Below are 23,219 nucleotides of genomic sequence, written 5' to 3' on the forward strand. Positions count from 1 at the left end.
ACACAAATGTAATCAAACCCAGTGTAATCACGTAAAATCTATCCAATGTAATACAATCTCATCTAAACATGCTTCAAGAATTAGTGTCCGTCCCAAAGCTGTTGGAAGTAAGCTTCCTGAATAATCTGGTATGCACAGTGTTATGAAATAAAAGCAGGACTGATTATTAATCAGAGCTGTTAAGTCCGAATAAACTCAAATGAATGACGGTTGAATAGTCACACGATCTGAATTTAGTTTTAGGAAAAATGCATATTAGATGTTATAAATAGCTGATCTGTTTTCATGTTATACCTGAGCTGCTCCTGTGAACTAGAGCACATACAGTGTTTACAACCATTAACATCATTACAAGAAGCCAACAGAATGGCTGTCAGAGGTCAGAGGTCACTACTCATGCTCTGTGAGAGGAATCATAGCTCTGGACAGAGGGTTGGGGGACTTTTGGGAGAAGTTTTGAAATTGTCTACATTAACTTAAGGTCAGTGTGGCGCTCTCAGTGAGAGCTCATGAGACGAGCGGAGAAAATCCCTCTGGCTTTGATTCTGCTTTAATGTCACATCAGTGATACAGCAGCTCCTGAAATAGCAGCTAAACTATTGAGGCGGGTCGCCTAGCTGTTAGCATCACAGCACAGAGAAGGCTGGCTACGAACCAACGCTTTGATCACAGCTGAGTGGTAACTCTCTCTCTCTCTCTCTCTCTGTGTGTGTGTGTGTGTGGCACTTTGAACACCACATTTGGTGACATTAATAACAGTCGTCTCCAATGTGTTATCATTAGAACATCTAAACCTTCCTGATTACCAAGCACTTACACACACACACACACGTACACACACACACAGTCTGCTGATGAGTGTTCACAGCAGCCTGATCCTGATAGACTTGTCCAAAGTAACCAAGAAAACATTCATCAACATTCCTTTTCAGAGTATGCATGTTACTGACTCAAACCATTGCAGAGCTACCTGATCTTAACAGTCATGGTTTCGACACTGAGTGACAGTCTTGTGGTTTGAAGAGACGTCCACAGTGTCTAATCTTAACCCTTTGAACCCTAAATGAGTTTTCACTCCCTTGATTTACAGGCTTAGAAGAATTAGCACTCCATGCATTAGCTAAGCATGCCATAAATTGTTATTTTTAGAATCAGCTGAGTGTTAAGATGTATTCAAACTGAAAGCATAACTAATATTAGAAACAACAAAATCCAATACACATCCAGTGAAAAAAAGAAAAAAACAAATCTAGAAGAACAGAAGCAAATTCATACTGAGCAGGGCAAACTGATGCAAACACGCAACTGGAAGTTAAAAGATTAAAGATGCAAATGTGTCCAGTTGAGCAAAACCATTAGGTTTATGATGAGAAAGATGAGCAAAACATCATGTTAAATGCTGGACATATAAAACTTAATGAAAAGGGGTACACTGCAATTCACAGATGCATCCAATACTCCATCATCAAGCGCTATGAATGTTGTTAAGATAAGATACCTTATCCTTTATTATACCTGCAGTGGGGAAATATTGTTTAACTACATAAAGAACTTCACTGGCACTTGTTCTAATTAAACAGCTCTTCGTTTCAGTTTAGTCTCTGATGGTGGTCACGGTTTTTCAGGAAAGCTAGTTTTTGGTATTATTCTGCTTTCACTGCTGAGCGTTCAGCAGGCTCGTGGTCTTCATGTCATTATGGAAAATGCCAGCGATCTATTTATTTCAGCGGGGAGCTTTTCATGCCACAAAGTCTAAATGTTGCTGAGGAGGGTTTCTTCAGTCTGGAGGAAAAATGTGTCAGACACAGTTGAACTTTTGATAATGAAAAGCCAAAGGGAATAAAAGCTACTTAACCTTTTCTGGACTGCCTTAGATCTCTTTATTCCCAACAAAGCCTTTTCTAACTCATACATCGAGGCTAAGAAACTTCCTAGGATCCAGTCTGCTCTTTAAGACTTTCAGTTGTGTGGTTTCCGAAGGAGAGTTTGCTGTCTCATAGCGTAAATGCTCCTTCAGACAGTTTCATTTGTAGATTTAGTGGTGTATACAGTTGTAGTATCATATGGTCTGAGAGTTTCAGCCGCACTGGTTTCAGTCCAACACCTGTGGTTCAATGAGACTTCTCTTGACAGGAGTAGCTGTCTCTGCTAGCTGGGTAGCAGAGTTTTTGTTGGTATGTTTGTTGGTTTGTCACATAATTTCATTCACAGCTTCAGAGGGGAGTTTCAATGTCCCTCGATTTGAACAAAACATTGCATGAATACAAACAAACAGCATGAATACGGTTTATGAGGTTTGTGTTGTTGCCAATGTTGTAGTTTAAATGCAATGTCTTTGAACTGAAATTCATTCTCGACTTTGTCCCAAGTACATGCGACAAATAACTCAAAGACTGCTTCCCAGGTGTGGAACATCAGTCACATGATGGTGGCCATACAGTGAAAAGTCTGTAACCACACAATTTTAATGTCTCGTGATTTAAATGGTGTTTGGCAGACCTTTGATTGTACGACTATATCCAGTTATCTGTTTCTTTGTCATTGTTTTAATGGAGCCATAACATCCTGCGATTTCAGTGCTGTTTACTTCCTCAGGACTGGCTCCAGTGGAACGTTGTGCTGCTCTACATGCATTTTAAAAGAGAAGAGCAGCCTGACAACTGCTCTTGGCTATTGTAAAATCCCTGTGAAACAAGTTCTCAAGTGGCTCATTACTTAGCTATGTGTGTTGGTATGGGATGAAGGGCTGTTGGCTTTGATTCAGACACTTGTTGGCTTTCCTCAAGAATAGTGCAGAGTGCTAAGTCATGTTCATTTCACCAGCTGTGTCCAAATGATTTATAGTGGGAAGATAATGTGACGCTACAGAAATAGAGCCTGAGGGGGCGTTGGGGACGGCGTCTCAGCCAGACGAGAAGCCCACCGTGTACTGAAGATGTGGGTTTGAGATCAGCTCTGGATCTGTCAGTCAGCACCACAGTCGATCAATAGTCTCACTCCAGAGAAACTTAAGACATAACTGTGAACTCACTTCGCTCTCTCTGATCTTCTCTTCGTCCTTCAGAGTATGCATCCCATATCTGTTCGTTTTAACTTTTCCGTCTGTCTCAATTCTCCTGCTGCTTCTTGGTATTTCCTTAGGTTCTCTCTTTTTAAAATCAGTCTCACTTTAAGAGCTGTGCTTCCTTTTTGTTTCCGTTTCTCATGTATTTACATTACTGAATACAAAAAAACTGAGTGCAAATGACACTCACCATGCAACAGTGTTTTTCCATTTGTACAAGCAATTACTTTTGTCCCTAAAGACATTATATAATGAATTATTAAGTCATTTAATGGAAGGGCATATGTCAACACAACATGATCTAACTCATATAATTAACAACGCTAATGGCTCATTTATGCTACAAAGTTATATATATAAAAAAAACAACAACAATATTGGATGTTATGAAATTATTTATACAAATTATTTATAGATACAAGATGTTTTAATGGTGATATTTTTGGATTGGCTGATCACATTTGGATATGATCCAAGCTTTATTATTGCCAGACACAGTTCTGTCAAACAACTGATTGCTAATTAATTACAAACTGTAATACGGTTTTGTGATTAATTTGAGTAGCAATTACTTTTGACTCTTTTTACATTTCAACTGTTGTGCTGCATTAACATACAATTTCTTAAATTTTTTAAAGTCTTGTTTGAAAAATACTGCACAGAGTTTGATAGGCCTCAGAGCACACGTCAGTAATCAGCAATGCTTTTGCAGTCGCACTTTGTGCTCCAAATGAGCGCAAATCAGTTCCTACTGAATAGGATTACAGGATCAAGCATTATTTTTCAGAAATGCTTTTCCAGGATATTCATTTCGACTGCAGGAAAAATGTTTAACTTTCTGGGACTTTTCCCAGAATGCAAACAAAAAGTTCAGATTGCCATAAATGCTCCAAATAGCAGCAATATTGCAACTCTCTTCCTTATTATACTTGATGAAAAGTTTTAGTGCTTTAACAAAGACCTTGATTGTTAAATGTTTTACATCAGAGTTTTGAGACTTGAGCCAGGTCCAGGTCCTGTCACCGTCCTACTTGCAGCTGTAGTTTACAATGACTTCTTCTTGAGTTAAAAGACTGCACTTCTCCCAGAGGAAACACGGTGCACATGTTGAACTCTGAAATCATGCAAATGTATTACTTTTGTATTTCTACAGTATGTTACCTTCATTAAACACATTGTGAGGTGAATCTGTCAAGACTTTCGAGTGAGTATTGAGCATAATGTCAGCTTCAGATGAAGCCATCACTACAGTCTGCATTCATTGTTCAGTATTTCTTTTGCTCTGTCCACTTGTCTGAGTCTCTCACCAAATTGCTTGGTCAGGTGTGAGACAACACTGATCAGGTTTTACAGACGCACAAACACACACACAGCACATTGACCATCTGCTTGCATGTGTCAACAGTGTCAACTTATTCTGTGTCAATAAAGCTCCTTGTCAATAAATATTCATTTCTCTAAGACTGTTTCCTCCTCAGTCTCCAGGGTGGACCATGTTTAAGCTTTCATGCCGACTCCATAATTTACCTCAATATCAGCTCTGTTGCAGCCAGACAGTTACTTACATTTAACACACACACACACACACACACACACACACAGGCACAAGATTTCCAGGTTGGTAAGGAAGCCCAGAAAAGACATTGATGAGGATTGTTGTTTTCTCCTTTATTGAAGCAATAGCTCTATTTCTGCTTCATTTTCACAAAAGAAACAACAGTTCAATTAGGATTACTGACTACCTTTTCAAGATCAGATTCAGGATCTTAGTTCATACTCAGTATTTATTCTTTTAGATAAAAAAAAATAAGTCAAGCCCACTTTCTGTTGAGCTGAGAATTTCTTTGTGGCATTATGGGGTTGTCATCCCATGTGAATAAATATTTCACAATGTGATCTAACTGCCTCCAACTCTTGAAAAATTTCTTTGCTTTTACTGTTTTGGAAATCTTCATGTCAATTAATCCCTGACTGAAATGTAACTCTTCAAGTACAAACACAATCCCATCTACCTTTGTTGTATTTGTACAGAAAAAGTAAAGATTTGATCCCGCTTGTGGTTTTAGGTTTCTTCATCTGAATCAACAAAGGCTCAAAATCAGACTGTAAATCAGATTTCCTCTTCCTGAATAAAAGAAGCTGCTCCCTCTTTCTTGCTGTTGTATTTTGTTCTCTGGTTACCCATGATTCAGGGTGTGTGTATGTGTGTGTATGGCGAGAAGGTTTGCTCTGTCAGACCAAATGACATACGTGGTGGTGGTGGGGGGGGGTTCATGATCAAGATGGTCGACATTATCCTGTCTGAGGGAGTTGGGCGTAGGCAGGAAGAGAAGGTCAGACTGTCGACTCTGATGTTGTTGTTGGGGAGTTTTTCTCTGGCAGGTTAGTTCACATGCAGCCGCTCACTGAGAGTTTATTTGTGTACAGCTCAGGTGTCATTTGTCCTTTTACATTTGTGCTGTTGTTTATTTCTCAGAAGGAAAAGTGTCACTTTTAAGTGAATCTTTAGACATTCAAGCAGCTGTGTGTCAACTTCGATCGGAGCAGACAATGTTTTCCTTGGTACTGTATTTTAATTTATGTCCCTTAATAACATTTCACCTTGTTCTGCCTGCACCTCTGTACTTCTGTTGGTGCCGTGACCTAATTCTACCCTCAGAGATCAATAAAGTTCATTTCATCCTTCCAGTGTGGGTTGGTCTTATAACTGAATGTTGTCAGTAAGTGGCTGAGTTTTAATTTGATCCAGTTTATTCATTTTTCTCTGCCTTTGTGTCAACAAATAAAATAACTATCAAAACTACTGTGGAAACACAGGAATGTAAAATTTTATAGACAAGAAAAACAATTAAGACTGAGGTTAAGTCTTTCCTGACATCAGAAGGAGTAATAATCGCAGTAGTACTAGTGGCAGTCGCGGTAATGTTCGTGTAAATAGTAGTGGTACTAATCAAATGACCTGATAATTAACCTTTTGTGGTTGTATGAATTATTTCTGTCAGGAACAAGGGAGGATGAATTTTATAAGGCGGCTCTCTTGACCGAGGAGCTTTGGGTGAATGTTTAGAGGGTTGGGCATTCAAAGTGTTTGGCACAGCAGCCAACACTGGGTTTCCAGTTGAATTCAACTTGTTCTCTCTTTTGATGTGATTCTGACTTCTTCCGATTTGCAGAAGCAGTCTTGGTGCATTCACAAATTCTACACTGACTGAAGCAAACTAACTATAAGAATGAAATGACCTTATTTGCCTAAACATTCAAGACTGACCCTTGATGAGTCATATTGTTGTTTAGGAAAACACTGCAAATTGCCTGTTTTCTTTCATTTACTATAGGTATGAGGATGTTTGTCTGAGAACATCACATGGATGAAGCCTTGATATGAGTCTGCTGACTGACGATGAGAACCAATGGCAAACAAAGCGTTTGACCAGGTCTGCAGCAACAGCAGGGATGGATTGACGAACGAACAGTAGCAAGAAAGCAGAACTTTTTCTAGGTAGGTTCCAAGTTGCTAATATTCATATTAGAAACAGTAATAAAAGTAGTGGCCAAATTCTAAAGTTTGATGTTTTTTAATTGCTAAAAGGTTGTGACTCTTCATCAAATTTTGATCCTTTTAAATATTTCATTTCTAAGTAGTAGCAATAATAACAGATACATAATACTAATACAACAACAGTAATAATAATTCAGATTTTGGCTGCTGTCTCCAGTGAAGGCTGTTCCGACTGAGCCAGTCAGAACTTTGTCGCCAGGATTAAAAATGACCCTGTCATCTTGATGTGTCAGTGTAAGTGGACTGGACACCCCCCCTTAATATCACTGTAGGAGTATTTGTAGTAGAATAGGTAGTACCAAAAGTATATCTACGTTATATGAAACACAGATCACCCTTTAGTGTTTTAACTCTGAGGAAAAAAAACAAAAGGATCACAAGAGCCTGTCTGTTATAAGTGCGTGCACGCACACACACACACACACACACACACACACACACACACACACACACACACACACACACACAGATCTCCCCAAGGTCTGGAGTTTAGGTGGTGGAAGCCTCTTTTGTGTCTCTGGCTGAACATTGGACAGATGTCACATTCACAGCCTCCCAGAGAGCTCATAACTCAAACTAAACACACTCACTCACACACACACATATACACACAAACACACACACAAAATGACCCCCTCCCCCCAATATTGTAGTTGGGTTATTGATTCGTGAAGCTTTTAACATAATGTTTTAACCATTTATAATAGAAACGGAGATGCTGAGACCTTTAAAGTTAAACACACACACACAGAAGAAACTGACCTTGCAAAGACAAATACACAGACATACACAGAGTTGGAACTGCACTGGAACAAGCAGAAGTGAATACTAAATTAATTCAATGGAAACACACCCACACACAGTTGGGAATGCATCGACATGGCTACCACCAGCAGTAAATGCTATGTTAATGGAATGATAAATATCAGCTATGTGACGTAGTGTATTCCAGGAAAATCAACCCCCTCGGCAGCTATTTCCTCAGAGTCGGGTGAAACCATATTTCTCACTAACTGCTCTGATGACAGCAGAGACTTTCTGAGAGGAAGCTGGGTCAATGATGATTAAAGCCATACCTCCACCTTTTGAATTTGGTCTTGTATTTTCTTGTCATATTATGGGGCGAGTAAAGGTTCGAGTTGTTTTCCCACTGTAATAGGAAAACAGCTTCTTGCCACTGATGAAATTTCTCATTTAAAAACAGCAAGTATGTTAGCCAGAGGCTTAAATGGATTCAAGTTCATTGTTACAAACGACTGTGCTAGCAATGAAAACACAAGTCTGCTAGTCAGAATCTAACAGCTTTTTAATTGAATTGAGTTTTAATCAACATCTGCCAATTAATCAGTCTTTCAGTATAGTATTTCAGTGGAGAAAGCACACTCCAGCAATGATAGTGGTTCCAAGATGCTATGTGGAACCCAAACCCAGACATTCAACAACATTTAAATCCAAGACATTTAAATTACATTTTAAATACAAGAATCAACAATCAACATGGTCATTATAAGAATAACTTTTTATCTGCAAGTTAAATGGAAACAAAAGTTTCAAACAAAACTATTAATTATTAATTAATTCATGTTATTTTGTTTTTGGGTAATTGATATAAATATGCAAAAATACCATTCAATCAATGATTGATGTACTGGTCAAAGGCCCAAGACAGTTATTAAAAAGGTAACTTTTTTTTCCTTTTTTTTTTTATCACAGACAAGCCATAACACTGTATTGATTACTGAAAATATTCCAAGAATGTATATTTTTGATATTTGTTTGTTTTTCTCATGGGTAGATGCTTGGATCCATGACTCCAGTGTAATGAGTGGCACAAAATGGGACCATGTGATTTTTGTTTTATTCTATTTTTTTTTTTGTTTGTTTGTTTTGTTTTTTTAATTGCACCTAAGATTAGCTGTGTGATATATATATATATAAAAACAGGTGAGTTTAGCTTTCTAGCAATTGGTGCTGGTGAAAGTATGACAGTATGTCACCTATGAGCACTGGGTGGTGACCAAAAGAATGAGATCATACATACAAGCAGCCAATATTAGACTCCTTCATGTCTGGGTTCAGGTTTATAAGCAGGTTGAGGAGCTCGGAGCAGATTGCAGCTCCAGCATTTTCTGGGAAGCCAGCTCCAAGTGAAATGATCAGGATGGACTCCTGGCTCCTTCCTGTGCACATACACCTGTGCTACTCAGAACATACTGGTATTATAAATCCCATCTGGCCTGGGATTGACTTGGAACCCCCAGGAGGAGTTGAAGGACGTCTGAGCTACCAAAACTAGGACTAAAAGAAGAAGTAGAAAATGGATGGATGATGATAACTCAGTATGTGCCTCTGATGAAAAAGCTTCATCATGCCATTTCAGTGTACAGTGAAGTCGACTTTAACAGGTTTGTTCAGGTGTTTCTTCTTTCTTTTTGGCTCAAGGAAGGCAGATGAACTGAGTCAAAATTTCTCTGCATACAGAAGGGAATTTTTTTAAAGGATAGAGAAGCCTTTGAAGATTTGGACATGTTTTCAAAAACATGTTTGGTGTTTTTCATATTCTGTTCATTTTTCAGGAAAATACTGGCTTCAGTAATTGTGTGACTGGACCACACTCATTGATGCCAATGTCTCAAATGTAAAAATGATGATTCAATGACAGGTGCAAACTGTGGCTAAGTTCCTGTAATTTTAATCCACATTAAAGCAAAGCGGATTCAGAATAAATAAACCAATTGGGACTGCCTGGATGCTGTCCTGGTAAATCAGCCTTCCTTTCAGCAGGAGAAACAAGAGAATCAGGCTCCTGCCCTCTGGGTCCCTCTGGCTTCTAACAGCCTTGTATCACTTCCTCTCAGCGCAAAACCACTTCCTGACCTCACGGGTCACATGCTGCATGCCAACAAGCTCCCGTAACGAAAGCCCCAATAACAACCTACGCTAATTAGCATCCCTAACGAGGCAGCCCGTCGGCCGGCTGTCATTCCGTATCGTTGCTGCGTGCTGGGCGTGTTTGGCATGTTGAAGGCATGTCAGCAAAAAATTGATGGGGATGAGGTGATGAGGAGTCACATGACAAACTGCACGCACATATTGTGGCTATTCACATTGTCCTCTATTCACATAAACGCTGTATAATAGAATACTTGTTGGTGAAATGTTATTAATACTTACTGACATTGTCAAAATGATTTGGTCTGAACTTAAAGTTATCGCATTTTCAGCACCCCCTCCTTTTTGTCCAGGCAATCTCCTACTAATTAAAGGCATTACAGCTGAATCTGGCCGTGACTGGCTCCGCTCACTAAAAAAATGACTGAAATCCATCCAATCAGTGGGTTTCCACCCAGCAGGTTTATCTCTTTTGAATTAGAGTTTTTCTATCATTCAGTTCATGTGTTTAATTTCAGATCTGAAGTGAAATAGACTGCCTGCACAACATCATTCTCACTGTGAGCCAGAGGAAATTTTAAAAAAGATGGAAATGGAATGGAGGATTTAATTATTTATATATTTATTTATTGTGAGGTGTGCGACATCAACACAACTTACTGAATCAAAGCTGTGGACTTTTCTCAATATAAAGTTTAACTTGGGAAGTTTGAGTAAAACAGGGGGACTCAGTTGCATTTCTATGCATTTATTATTTTTGAAGGAGCCAAAAGTCCACAAAGGCCGTGCTATTCTACAGTAATAAGATTTCAATTCAATCTTCCAAAGCAAACTGCATCTCATATTTAAAAAGCTACATTGACATCAGTGCTGCTGGGCTGCTGAGATCGGACTGCTGATCAGTCTTATGATCAGACTGCTGTTCTGGCTAGCTAGTTTGCCGAGAGGATTGTAAAAGCGAATGTTTGAGCAAAATTTTAAGTTGTGTGTCACTAGCTAAATGCACATTTTGAATTGGTGGTGCTTGTGCCTCAAGCGCTCGGGTACAGACGACAGTGCTGACAAATCAAATGAACCTCTGCAGAAACACTCATCATCCTTAGCATCACCTTCCTCATCCTAATCTTTCTTTCTTTTTTTTTTTTTAAATCTCAGATGCTTGTTTGCTCTGTAACCTCAGGCAGGCGGTGTTCCCAGCCTCACATGCCTAGATGCAGAGAGATAAAGCACACATTGTGGCCAAGCAGATGCTGAAAGACGGCTTAGCCAACTCGCCGTCTCCTGAGGCGAGCCGTGATGCAGCGAAAAGCAGGAATACCTGGAGTGAGCGCTCTGCCACTGTCAGGCACACAGATACCATCTCACTTTGGGAACACGCTACAGTTCATTTTGATGACTGTCACTGTATTGCTTTCAGCCTTTACATCCTCTGGGTCCTTAAGGTTTCAGTAGGCACAGGAAACTAAACCAAATCAAGAATATAACTGCAGTGCTCAGCTCCATTGCTTTGCAGTATCACAATTTTACATTAAATGTATAAATATTTGCAGGAGAGCTGCTGATTTCGGCCACTCAATAAGCACTGGTCTGCTGTACACACACACTCTCTCACTGTAATAATGTGTTTTCTAAACTTGTGTATTCTAGCTGTCCTTTAGGGAGCATCAAATTCTGATTGCTGATTTTTGATTTATTTATTTTGTTTTTTGTTTTCTCTGATCAGTTGCCAAACTAAACATTACACTTTGTCTGAGCCCAATGTGTTGCTAATAAATTGTAAATTATTGCTATTTATAGTACATTAATTCTGATGTATTTTGCTTACTACTTTACTACTATTGCTTTTACTCTTGTGGATTATTTTGTAGCATCTATGGGAACTTCTTGTTGGTGATACACCTGCTTTGTTTCTTCCTGGCGTAATTCAAAAGTTATTTTACAATGAATTCAGTTTTCTTGTGTAACTGTACAAACTAACAGAAGAAATCATTTGGTCTATTTGTGATCACTTTCACTGAAACTGTAATCCATTACTTTGTTCAGTTTCACAGTTGCTTCTTGTGAAATATCTTAAATAGTTATTTCATTATAAAATATATTTAATTCATAAAAAATCATTTTCAAGCAAAATATAAAATGTGCAAATTGTTTCAAATGGGAATATTTGTATATCTTTGACCAATGAAATATGTCCACAGAAATGAGTGTTGGTGTTTGTCATGGGCTACAAGTTGTTATACGAAAATGACGTCAACTGGACAGCTGTGTTACTCTTGCATTACAAATTAAAAACACAAACCGCTTTACGATGAAAATCTTGGGTGTGTGTTCCCATAACAAAGATAATACAGTAAGTTAACAAAGCGTCTGTCTGTGCAGCTGGTTGTATGAGTCTCAGTATGTCTGTGTGTGTGTCAGAGTGGGTTAGCTCAGTGACCTTTGCCCTCAGGCCCAGCAAATCAGCATCATGCGTGAGCAGAGCAGCTTCAGCACAGGAAGCAAACAACACTGTGATCAACATCACTGTCATCACTGCTCGCTCTCTCATCTTTCTCTCTCTTTCATCCTCCAGCAGCTCCTCTCTTTCTCTTGGCTGCTAACTCAGTTGCTTTCAACAACGTTGACTCACTTTGACTCTCTGCACAATGAGAGGAAATCTTTCACAATCTCAGCCTCACAATCCAACATGGCAATCATGATTGATCCACATTCAGTGACACAGAATGGACACCATAAGATTTATTTTGGAAGGTAGGATACATGTTAATGGTGACTGAATCTCTAATAAACATGCTGCATATCAAACATGCTAGTCTGGGTCATATAGACAGCTGGTCATCCTTTCTTTATCTAAATTCTAAATTCTGGTATCAATTAGGGGGATAGAGATAACTAAATGTCATTAAACACAAAATGAGCAGGGTTTTCAATGTGTAGACTCATACAAAAATAATCTCTCTCAGCCATCATTTATGATCCCCTGTCAATGTGTGCTGGTGTCTGTATCTGAGACCCTGCCCTGTGCCAGTGCAGAGGGAGTGTAGCTCCCAGCCAAGAACAGTGCAGGTGCAGAGACTTGATAAGTAAGGAAAGCACAGCTGACAAAGCATACTTGTTCTGCGTTAAAAAGTCTTTAAACCCTCACTCTTTTGTTTCTCTCGCCAAGTATCAGCTAGTCTCTTCATTCATTCATTCATTCATGGTCTTTACCGCTTAACCGTCAGGGTCACGGAGGGACTGCAGCCTATCCCAGCCGCAGGCGAGAGGCAGGGTACGCTCTGGACTGGTCGCCAGTCAATCGCAGGGCCAACACACAAAGACAGCTAGTCTCTTCTGCAGGACCTTTTTCCTTTCTTTCTGCACCTCCATATTTCCTGTTACTTTGTATTTACCTTATGGTTTCTTCCTCTTTCCTTGATTTTGTACTTAAATCCTATCATCTCTTCACTCCTTTCCTTATTTCATTATAGCAGTCTGTGTTTCCTAGATTCTCTGTCTCTTCCTCCTTATTTACCTAACTTATACTTTATCATTACCTGCTCTCTACCCCCCTCCCTCCCCTTTTCTCTCTTACTACCGCCATCTTTCTTTATTTTTCTTTTCCACTTCATTTTGTTTTTTCTGTAGCAATCTGTTTTCATCTCTTCTCCCTCTCAGTTTAATACTTCCTTTTCCTTTAATTTGTCATCAGTTTCTCTTTCCTGCTTCTATCCAATCAGCGCTCTCTTTCTTCATAGAGACTGTAAGAGCGTTAGCTTTCAGGTTTTGTCCCATCTGTCTTTTCTTTCATTCTGTCTCTCTCTCTCTCTCTTTTGTTTCCTCTTACCTTATCTTTTTTTAATCACATTCCCCCTTTTTTCTTCTTTCTTATCTGTTCATATCCCATTATTTCTCTTTAATCTGCTTCACTCTGTTGTACCTTTGTTCCATCTTCTTTTCTTTCTGTTTTTCCTTTCCGTCCTTCTCTTCCTCCTGTCTCCTCTAATACCCCTCTGTCCATCCACTTTCTCATTTATCTTCTTTCCTCTGTCCATATCTTCTCTCCCATCTTTCTTTCTGCTTCACCTCTTCTGAACCTCCTCTCCTTTCTCTTCTCCTGACTCTCCCTGTAGCATGTTCCCTTCAATGAGCTGTGTGTCAGTTAGTTTCCTGACTTAGCTCTCTGTTAGCCTGCCAGCTATGTCTTTGCATCTCTAGACAGGCTTTACATGGCATGGTCAGCTTAGCTTCAGGCTAACTGGTTTCCCTGAGGCAACACTCCTTTGAGTTTGATACAGTCTCGCGCACACACACATACAGCGTATTGTCATAGCCGTGTCATTCAGAGTGTGTCAGCGTCCTGCTCTCAGCGTGAACAGTCAGCGCAGATACTAGTCCTTTCTGACATGTCGCACAACACTGCAGTACATGGTACCAGCAGCAAGATTCAAGGAGATGATGAGACACAACAACAGAGCAGGAAGCTCAGTACATAACTATACACCCCAATGAATCACCGAGCTGGAAAAGAGACACAGGTTGGTGACCTGCAAATACTATGGATGATTGCATATTTTACATATAGCAGGCATTTAAAAAAAAGAACAAAAAACAAACAGATCTAATCCAGTCCAGGAGATTTAAATGTTTAAACATGTTGGACAACGGACATGTATTTAGTATGGAGATGGCAAAGTCTCTTTGTGTCATCCTTTTAGGGGCTCCTTCCTACAGCAATGTAATACTACACTTCCATAAACACAGATGACTTGCAAGAGACTGTTTCAATAAAGCATGCTGAAAGCTGACACAGCATGGCACAACATCCTGACTTTTAATTACCAGTGAGGATGAAGCTCCAATTAATGCTGAATCCTACACTTCCCATAATACCACTCAATAGCTCCCTTCATTAAAGCCTGTCTGTCTTGTGCATTCCAACTTGTGCATTTAGACAAAGATCCACACCTCCACACTCTCTAACAGATATAATGTTGTAATCATGATGACATCACTGTGATGTCACCCTGGCTGTTTTGGCCAGATTTGACACTGCAGAGGTTATGCACCCATCACTCAACATGACAAGTAAACTGATCTTAATGTGTAAAATCAATGAAGTGGCAACAGTCCCTTAACAACTTTCATGTTATGAATAATGACAAAAACACATCCACCAAATAACGAAAAATGAGAGCCAAGCCAAACGCCATGAAAAGTTAATTCTGAACTACTTTCCTCTGCTGAATCTCAACATCATGTTAACCTGTTGGTGTCCAACCACAGATGTCATTTCCCTAAATGTGTGCCAATCCAACAACCAGTCAGGGGGACTTATGACAAATACTGCAGTTCAGATGGCGATAAATTTATTTTTTTTCTAATTTATTCCTGATCATCACATTAAGGTGACCAAACTCACCAGTTAGATTACGTGAAAACTTGTACTGCTAGCTGACTTTGCTTCTTCCTTAATTACCAGTTTTTCACAGATTAGCTCAGTATTATTTAGTCCAGAGAACTCTGGTTTCCACCCACTCAGGCTTAATCCAACATACAAAACTTGCTGCCCTTAAAGCAGCTCTCCCTCTGAGAAAAATATTTGCAGAACTAAAGACTCAACCTGGTGTTTATTTGGTTTTCTTCTCACTGACAAGATGGGAACATAATGAAGCCAAATCTGTTTCCATCTTTATTCTGTTTACATTACAGCTCCAGACAGTTTGAAAAAATACTATATTTTCCTGGTTCTGCATTGGTATTCACTTCAGACTCAGATGAACAGAACTCTGTTTTATGTGACAGTCAAGGACGAAATTTTGATTTCAGAGGTGGGGGGACACAAGTATTTTTAATAAAACTCTAATCAATAAAACTAATACACTTTACTAGATTATTGGGGACTTTGTAAATGATGAGGAGGTCTAAACTAAGGGGAACAGGCTTCAGCTTGAGCGGCTGTTTTCCACTTGGTCCTATGCTTGACGTTTCTCTGTTTACTATAGCGTAACATTGTTTTTGGACGGTAAAAAGTGCAGGGGACATGTCTCCTGTGCCCCACAATATCAGGTGTTAAAGTCAAGTATCTTCATTACCCACAATGCAACTTGGTCGTTGACAGCTCACATTGTGATGTTCATGCATTATCCTAGTAGCAGATAATGTAGCCTGGAGCCTCTAGACTGCAGCAGAGATAATGAGCAGCCACAGAAGGCTGGCAAGCGGATTCCTTTCTAGTTCCACAAAAACTCTTTTTCAAAATTATAATCTTCAGACCCAACCAATGCTGACTCAAGTGACATCACTCACAGACATCTATTGAACATCACACTGCTCCCTCTGAAGACAGTAAAGAATAACAAGACATTTTCCCACTGCAAATTCATTAGTTTTGGGTGTCATTCACTACTGACCCTTCCTTAAGCAAGAAATGACCACAATCACATTATCCTTTTTACAATGAACTTGTTTGCTCATTTATTTTCATCTGAGTTTAACCTTCTGACAACAGCGCTCACAAATCAAACATATTTGCATGCAAGACAAGCTCCGCCCTCAGCTGGAAGGCGGGTCCAGCCAAAGCCACCTCTGCATATTCCCTGAACTTGTCTGAAATCTAAACCTGAACAGAAAATGTTCACTCACCCTGCGTCGCTGCTGTTCCCACAGATTAAGGCATCCTTTGCCCCCTCCACCTTGTAGAAGTTGTCTAGGAAAAGAAATTAAAATTCCATATTAGATTACAGTTTCTAATAAAGTTCACACACAGCTCAGGGGAATCTTCCTGCACACCATGGCCCACCCACACAGGTGTTTTCACTTGTGCTGCCTAATTACCTCCTGCTCAGGACTGTGTGGGCGTGTAATTGCTGGCCTTGATTGACATCTCCTTGACTCTCCTGTTAGTTCTGCAGCACTTGTCAAGGTGGGACAATTTACATTTTTATAATTAATTGATACATTAGTCAGCATAACTTAGCAGAGGTCCAATCAGAAACAAACGCCAGGGCAGGCGTGTAAAAACTGACAAAATTACACTCTCAAACATTGAATTTGAGTGTTTTAACCACATTAAAATTTTTCATCTAATTTTATTACATAAGTTCAATGTAAAGGGTCACATTTAATGTAGTGGGTTTTTTTTTTTATCATGTTGAGTCACTGTATGTCAATTAAATGAACTGAGTGTGATTTATTACAGGAGACAGAATGACTCATTTGAATTTCATTACTTTTATGTATAATACCTGAATAAGAAAAACTTGAATTAATACTTTATGCAGAAGTTCCCCTTTGCTTTAAACCCGATCAGCCACAATATTAAAACCAGGTGACAAGTAAAGTGAATAACCTATTTACAGTGCAAAGTTCTGTGGGGAAACCTTCAGTTCCTCAGCAGCAACCTTCCCCCAACTGGAAAATGTGCCCCATCACATTTCGAAAACAACTCAGGAATGTCTCAAGAACAGCCTGCAGACTTCCCAGATCCCAACCTCACCAAGAAACTGTGGGATGCACCGGAAAAAAGCAAATCCACCCTCAATGCACAGGACTCCAAGGATCCAGCACTCCGATCCTGGTGACCACAAAATACCCCCAGAGAGCCAGAGTGTCCCTTCCCCTGACAGGTCAGAGCTGCTCTGTCAGCAAAAAGAGGACCTCCAAAATATTGGTGGTTGATGATGGTTTTAATGTTGTAGCTGATCAGTGTATGTAATAATTGAATCAACACATTTCAACATAAGTTTATAAGATCACTAAACCTGGCCCTTTACATTGTATGTACACAATATAATTAGAGGGAAAATTGTTTACGTAAAAGTCAATGTTTTGGACATAATTCTTGTCAGTCACAATTTGCTGTTTTGACATGCACTTAAATGTTAGTGTGTTTCAGGTAAGTTCAGGTAACTTCCTGTATATTGTATTCTTAAGCCACAGTTTGAGTCTGTGTTCAGCTTCCAGGCTCTCTGTCTATGTAGGATCAATAGACTCATCAAGCTCAGCTCATGTGTTTTGGCTGTTAAAACACCGTCTGAGCGGTAGGCCATAAAACCAAAACCACTACAGGAACCAGGAACCATGGTTTGCTGAGCATTTATTCAACACTTAAATCTAACCACAAGCCATTTCCAAATACATTAATACACTTTATCGTAATCACATGAAGTTCTTCAGGTACTTCTCCAACCTAAACACTCAGAAGTATCAGACGCAGCCAGTTCAAAAGCTTTTAATGCACGATGGCAGGAAGAAAACAAGTGCCTCTTAACTTTTGTTGTGGTTTAAAGATAAAGAATTTTATCCTGAGTATGGGAATTAATGTATTAGGCCATCCTTGTTTAAAAGAGTGGAGCTGGAACCAGAACAGCAGTGGAGATGAGTAGATTTAAGGGTTTTGCTAAAGCACACAGCCTGCAGTCATTTGTGACTTTAGGTGATTAGATAATAGACATTCTGATGATCTGGGGGCCTTTTCAGGTGGTGTTATGAAAATCATGTCAACCTTCAACAGCAGTTAAGTTTTACACAAATCAACGCTAAAAGATCAAGACGAGTCCAAGACATCCTTAAGTTAAAACCTGGTCAAGATCAAACAGTGAGATGAAATAAAAGATCAAGATCAGATAATGAGACAATAAACTGAAAACAAACTCTAACCCAGAGACAACAGTTGTTAATCTGACAAGCCATTTAAATGTGTCATCTGAGTCAGCATGAAAATTCTTTAAACAAAACCTGATGTCTCTTGTTGCTACAAGAGCTTTGTCTCACTTGGTTTGGCACTATTTTTATTATTATTTTTTAATCAATGAGTTGGTTTCATTCATGTAGTTCAACTATCAATAGCAAATCAAACATTGGCCATCACTTCTCCAAACAACAGTAAAATTCAGAAGATCAAACTCATGACTGAGACATGAGAGCCTTGGTTGAATGTTTGGTCACGCCAGCATTTATAACAGGAACTCAGTCGGTTTATTTCAGCAGGATCACGCGCTCATTGGATCCTCTTGAGAAGGCAAAGGGAATTCTTTGTCTTCACTTTTAAGAACCAAAAAGTGTGAAATCTCCTTTCCCACAAATCTACCTCGCAACAACTAGTGGTAGCTCCTGGAAGACTCACATGTACATAAGTCACCAGGTTTCCAGCTCCACCAACTTTGCAAAGAATGTTACATCAGTTTTTGGTGTGACCAGGCGCTAAAGCTGCTATCTGAGGTGAAACACTGTGGAACAGCTTCTCTGCAAGATTTGCCATCACTGATTGGAATGAGGGAAATATCTAAGAAAATACTCCTGGAAAGCAATGTCCTACAAGTTACTGATACAGAATGTAATGAGTGTTGTGACAGACAGCCACCTGTCATGATTTTACTCATCTGAAAAACTGAAAACTGTGAAAAATATCACCTCCTATTTGTGAAATGTAACATCAGCACCCTAATTTATTTAATATTTATTTATTGTGAAAAGCTGTTCGTCTGTGAGTCACCCTTGCATAATGGAGATGGGGAATGTGACCGATGTGGGTCTATCAGATGCTGGGGCACAAATAACTTCTGAACAAAAACGGTGACCTGAAATATTGGCTTGACATTTTCATCCATTTGCCTTACAGGAACTACTACTCAGGGTACTTATCATTTATTCAGCACACAATTTGGACCACATGCATTTAACTCCAGCCATTATGAACGATTACATAGCATTCCAGTACAACATATTAAAATGGGTGTCTCTGTTCTTATCGCACTTATTTAATTGCACAAACAAAAGACGGTGCTGCACCCAACGAAAGCAAAGTTTAAGCACTTTAAAGTAAAACCTCAGCTTGTCAGAGAGGAACAAAGCATTTCAACATTTCAAAGTCTACAAAGAAGACCAAAGCCTTATTTCTGTTGTTTCCTTTATTGTGGCTGTACATGTGCAAAGTTTTCCCCTTTTGACAAACAAAACAGGTTCTTTGGTGCTTCTGTTTGGCTCTGACCGCATCTGACCACCATTGCACCAAAAGCACTTAAGCTTTTTAGGAGCACAGGCATTCATTTGTTATCCAGTGCTTCTGGGAGGCTGCATCCCTGCCCGCCAACAAAAACTTCTGAAGTCTGAAGTGCTTTTGTTCACAAGCTCAAAGTAACCATGATGCCTTTACAAAGCCAACACTGAGAGTAGTCGCTGAGGCATTTTCTCCCCAGACAGAACAGACAAGAACAGTCTACTTAAAGTCATTACCTGAAAGTTCAGACTTCCAAAGCTCCCCCTAAAATAAATGCATATTAGCCCACGGACTGACGTTTAATAAAGTTGTTTTTTTTTTTTTTGAGTGACCCCCATCTGAGAAGATTTTACAGAGCTGCAGAAACTTGGAAAATTGTCTCTACAGGATGTCAAGAGAGTGGGCTTAATTTCATTTCCTTGTAAACTCAAGAGCAGCAAATTACTGTGACAAGCCTAAATACACCTCCACCCACCCCCTCCTGCATTTTCATCTGAAAGATATTTACATGATGAAAATTTGCAGAAATGACAGAGAGTTATTGGTCAAAGTGAAACATATCGAGACACTGTTAATCTTGTTAATGTGCTCTCCAGTGACAGAAAGATATTAATCAATTATTTATTTATTTTCAAAATGGCTTGAGATTCATCTATTCCAATGTGACAGGGAGAAAATGGATAAAACCAGCCGTCGGATTTGTCTCAGTTACTGAGTATGTGATTTAAGTAAAAAAATGAAGAGCAGATCAAAGACATGAACAGCAGCCATTAAAGTTGAACGTGCACCTGCGTCTCTGAAAGGAAGAGCTCATTCTTAACTGTGACCAAATGGGACGGTCAGTCAGTGGTTGGAGTTTGTCAAGTTTCAGGAAAAAATGATCAAAGCACTCAAGACTGTAAGATGAGTTCAGAAATTTACATGTATTTCTTTTCATTGATTCTTTTCTTTTTATTTCTTTTAAAATAGTTCTTTGGTTTCTTCTACTTGGTATATTCCTGCACAGATATTATTGAGTTGCTGATTGATATTCTTCTTTTTCAAACTGTATCTACCCAGGGTAGGTTCATATGTGTGGGGGTATATAAAAGTTAAAACTTAAGCAATTTAGATTTAGAAATAATGTAAAAGGAAAAGTGCAGTTAAGTATATTTTAAGATACATACACTTTATGTGATAATGTGTTAGTATGAATAAAGGCTGTCGATCTTTACATCTGTCCATATTGTCAAAAATGTTGTTCATGGAAAATGTTATTGGAGTCAAAATGGAGACAACAAATTTAACATTTTGAGTAGCACATACCAGATGTACCACACAGACAGAAAAGTAGAAATGGTGCTGCCAGGATGTGCCACATGAATGTGGTCAACATTTCCCCTTTTCTTTCTGGAAAATTAGCATATGTCACTGATGAGAAATAAGACTATGGTGTATCCTATTGCACTGAGCCCCCATCTCTGTATGAGCTAAATTAGACAACAACAGATGCAGGTGTTTCAACATGCATTATATGCCAGTGTATTACCCCTAAGAAAAGGTATGATGTTTTCTTCCTGTGAAACATTAAACCATTTTTGACAACTCTTGGAAGGCAGCTAACACACCATTTCTATCCTACATAATTAAGCACATTTCAGAAGCTAAAGATTTCACTGACTTTAAGACACTGTCTTATTTTTAATTTCAACGGGGAACTCAGGCTTAGGAGCTTATTGCCAGGTGTAAGCACAACCACAATCTGAATGATGAACTGAGTCAATAGAAAGAATAAAGCATAATATAAAATCATTGTAGCTATAAAAGAGGGAGTTATGTCAAAACAGCAATGTTGAAATGCTTTGCTTGGTGCCATACTTTGGTGAGTGTTCTATTGAAGCCTCTACATGAAGAAGAACACTAAACATCAGCGTATCTACATCATATAACCTTTGATGAAGAACGTATGCAGATGTGCAACAGCTCCAGTCCATCCAGCTCACAACTTGCAATAAATTACTGAATTAGCTTACAGTCAAACAAAATGTACCCTGAAAACAGACGAAACCTTAGCTTTCAAGTGTGACACCAGTGTGCATCCATGCACCACATGGAAGCCATCACCCTTCCTACGTTTTGGTTTCCTTGCATAAAACTGCTGTTGGTTGCTAATATCAGCTCCATCTGCTGCTCACCAAAAGAGAAATGGACTTGATGGACTTGATAATGAGTGATTTAACCCTCCAACAAGATGCCTGACGATGCTATCGGTCAACTGACCAGACAGAACAGACATGGCATTATGGGAAATGTTTAGCATGGAGAACATCCACCATTGATCTCCCACTGAAGGCTGTTTTCAGATCAGCCAAACGGGATGAGTTTTAACGCTGCAGCTCGGCTCTCAGGTTTCACGGTAGCTTTTAGGGGTCGATACAGGAGCCTGCAGGGGACATTTGTTTGATGTGATGGATGGCAAAGCAGACTGGAAATGAATAAATAGAAGGTGCATTAGCAAGAAGCAGCATGCCCCAACAAAACCTATTACTGTAAACTTAAAGTTGCCTTTATTTTGGGTGGTTTTTCCCTTTAGCAGAAGCAAAGGCACAGTAGAAACATTGCTGTAGAGGCTCTACTGCACTTGACTCTCAAGTCTGGTCACAGCAGGTCTCCCTCTGCTTTCTTTCTCTTCTACAGTCACTTTTTGTATGAGTACTACAATGAAACGTCATTACTTTAAATAATTACACATCTGTTTTTGGATAATGAGAGTCTGTTTAACTTGGGGGTATTTTCAAAGGAGCATCTCTTCTGATGTTTATGGACTGTAAATGTACTTCTACCAAACTAAGAGAACCAACCTGAATAAAATCTAAAGAAGATGGGAAAAAACAAATAAGGCAGAACATCAGAAAGAAATAATATCTTTCTTGTGAAAGTTTCTGTCTACACTGGATGATTTGCAGTATTTGAAAGTTAAACACTTTCATGCTGTATGTACAGTAGTTTGGTTACATGAGGAAAAAAGGGTGACGTGCAGCTCAGGTTTCATCTGACAGCAGTGTTAAGTGCTTCCTTAACCCTGACCTCGACCTGCGTGTGTGTGTGGGTGTCTGTGTCTGCGTGTGTGTGGACTGAATCTAGTGTATGTCCTTATACAGCATACTGTGTGTGTATAAGTATGTACACATAACATATATTATGTTTCCTGGTCAACATTCCTGACATGTCAGCTAGTGTATGTACTGACCTTGCATGACCTCTGTGTGTGTGTGTGTGTGTCACATCTTGTATGTTCTGTGCACACATCACACCTCTGACAACTTGTGTGTGTGTGCGTGTGTATGTGTATGTGTGTGTGTGACTTTATTGACGTCAGTAACCACAGTGCCAACATGGTGTTGTCCAATCCATTTTGGAAACACCAGTCACCGCTGCAGCATGACAATATCTCTCTCTTTCTCTCTCCCTCTCTCTTCTGTACAGAACATACTAGAAGCTTGTCTTGTTCTTCTCTTAATGGGCATATCATCTGTGTTTTTGATACTGAAAATGTCCCTTCATTTATTATTATTTTACTGAAAATTACCACTACAGTACCAGAGTCACGACCAGGATTTTAAGTAATACTGCATACATGCAAATACATGTCCCCTTTAAGAAAAATCAAATGTCATCATATAAGCTTAAAATCTGTTTAATTATCTCATCTCATTTATTTAATTAATGGTCCAATTATATTTTCT

At 39.2% G+C, this 23,219-nt stretch overlaps 1 protein-coding gene across 1 annotated transcript in view; it reads right to left on the bottom strand.

Moving 5' to 3' along the window:
* LOC124049359 (sodium channel protein type 4 subunit alpha-like) overlaps nucleotides 1–23,219 on the bottom strand; it is a 174,567-nt gene that overhangs the window by 87,259 nt on the left and 64,089 nt on the right. The window contains exon 9 of the mRNA XM_046370892.1: nucleotides 16,140–16,203. Within this exon, the coding sequence (XP_046226848.1) occupies nucleotides 16,140–16,203 (64 nt within the window). The remainder of the gene's footprint in view (nucleotides 1–16,139; nucleotides 16,204–23,219) is intronic.

This window comes from Scatophagus argus, chromosome 18 (genome assembly GCF_020382885.2).
Source record: "Scatophagus argus isolate fScaArg1 chromosome 18, fScaArg1.pri, whole genome shotgun sequence".
In the NCBI taxonomy this organism is placed as follows: Eukaryota; Metazoa; Chordata; class Actinopteri; family Scatophagidae; genus Scatophagus; species Scatophagus argus.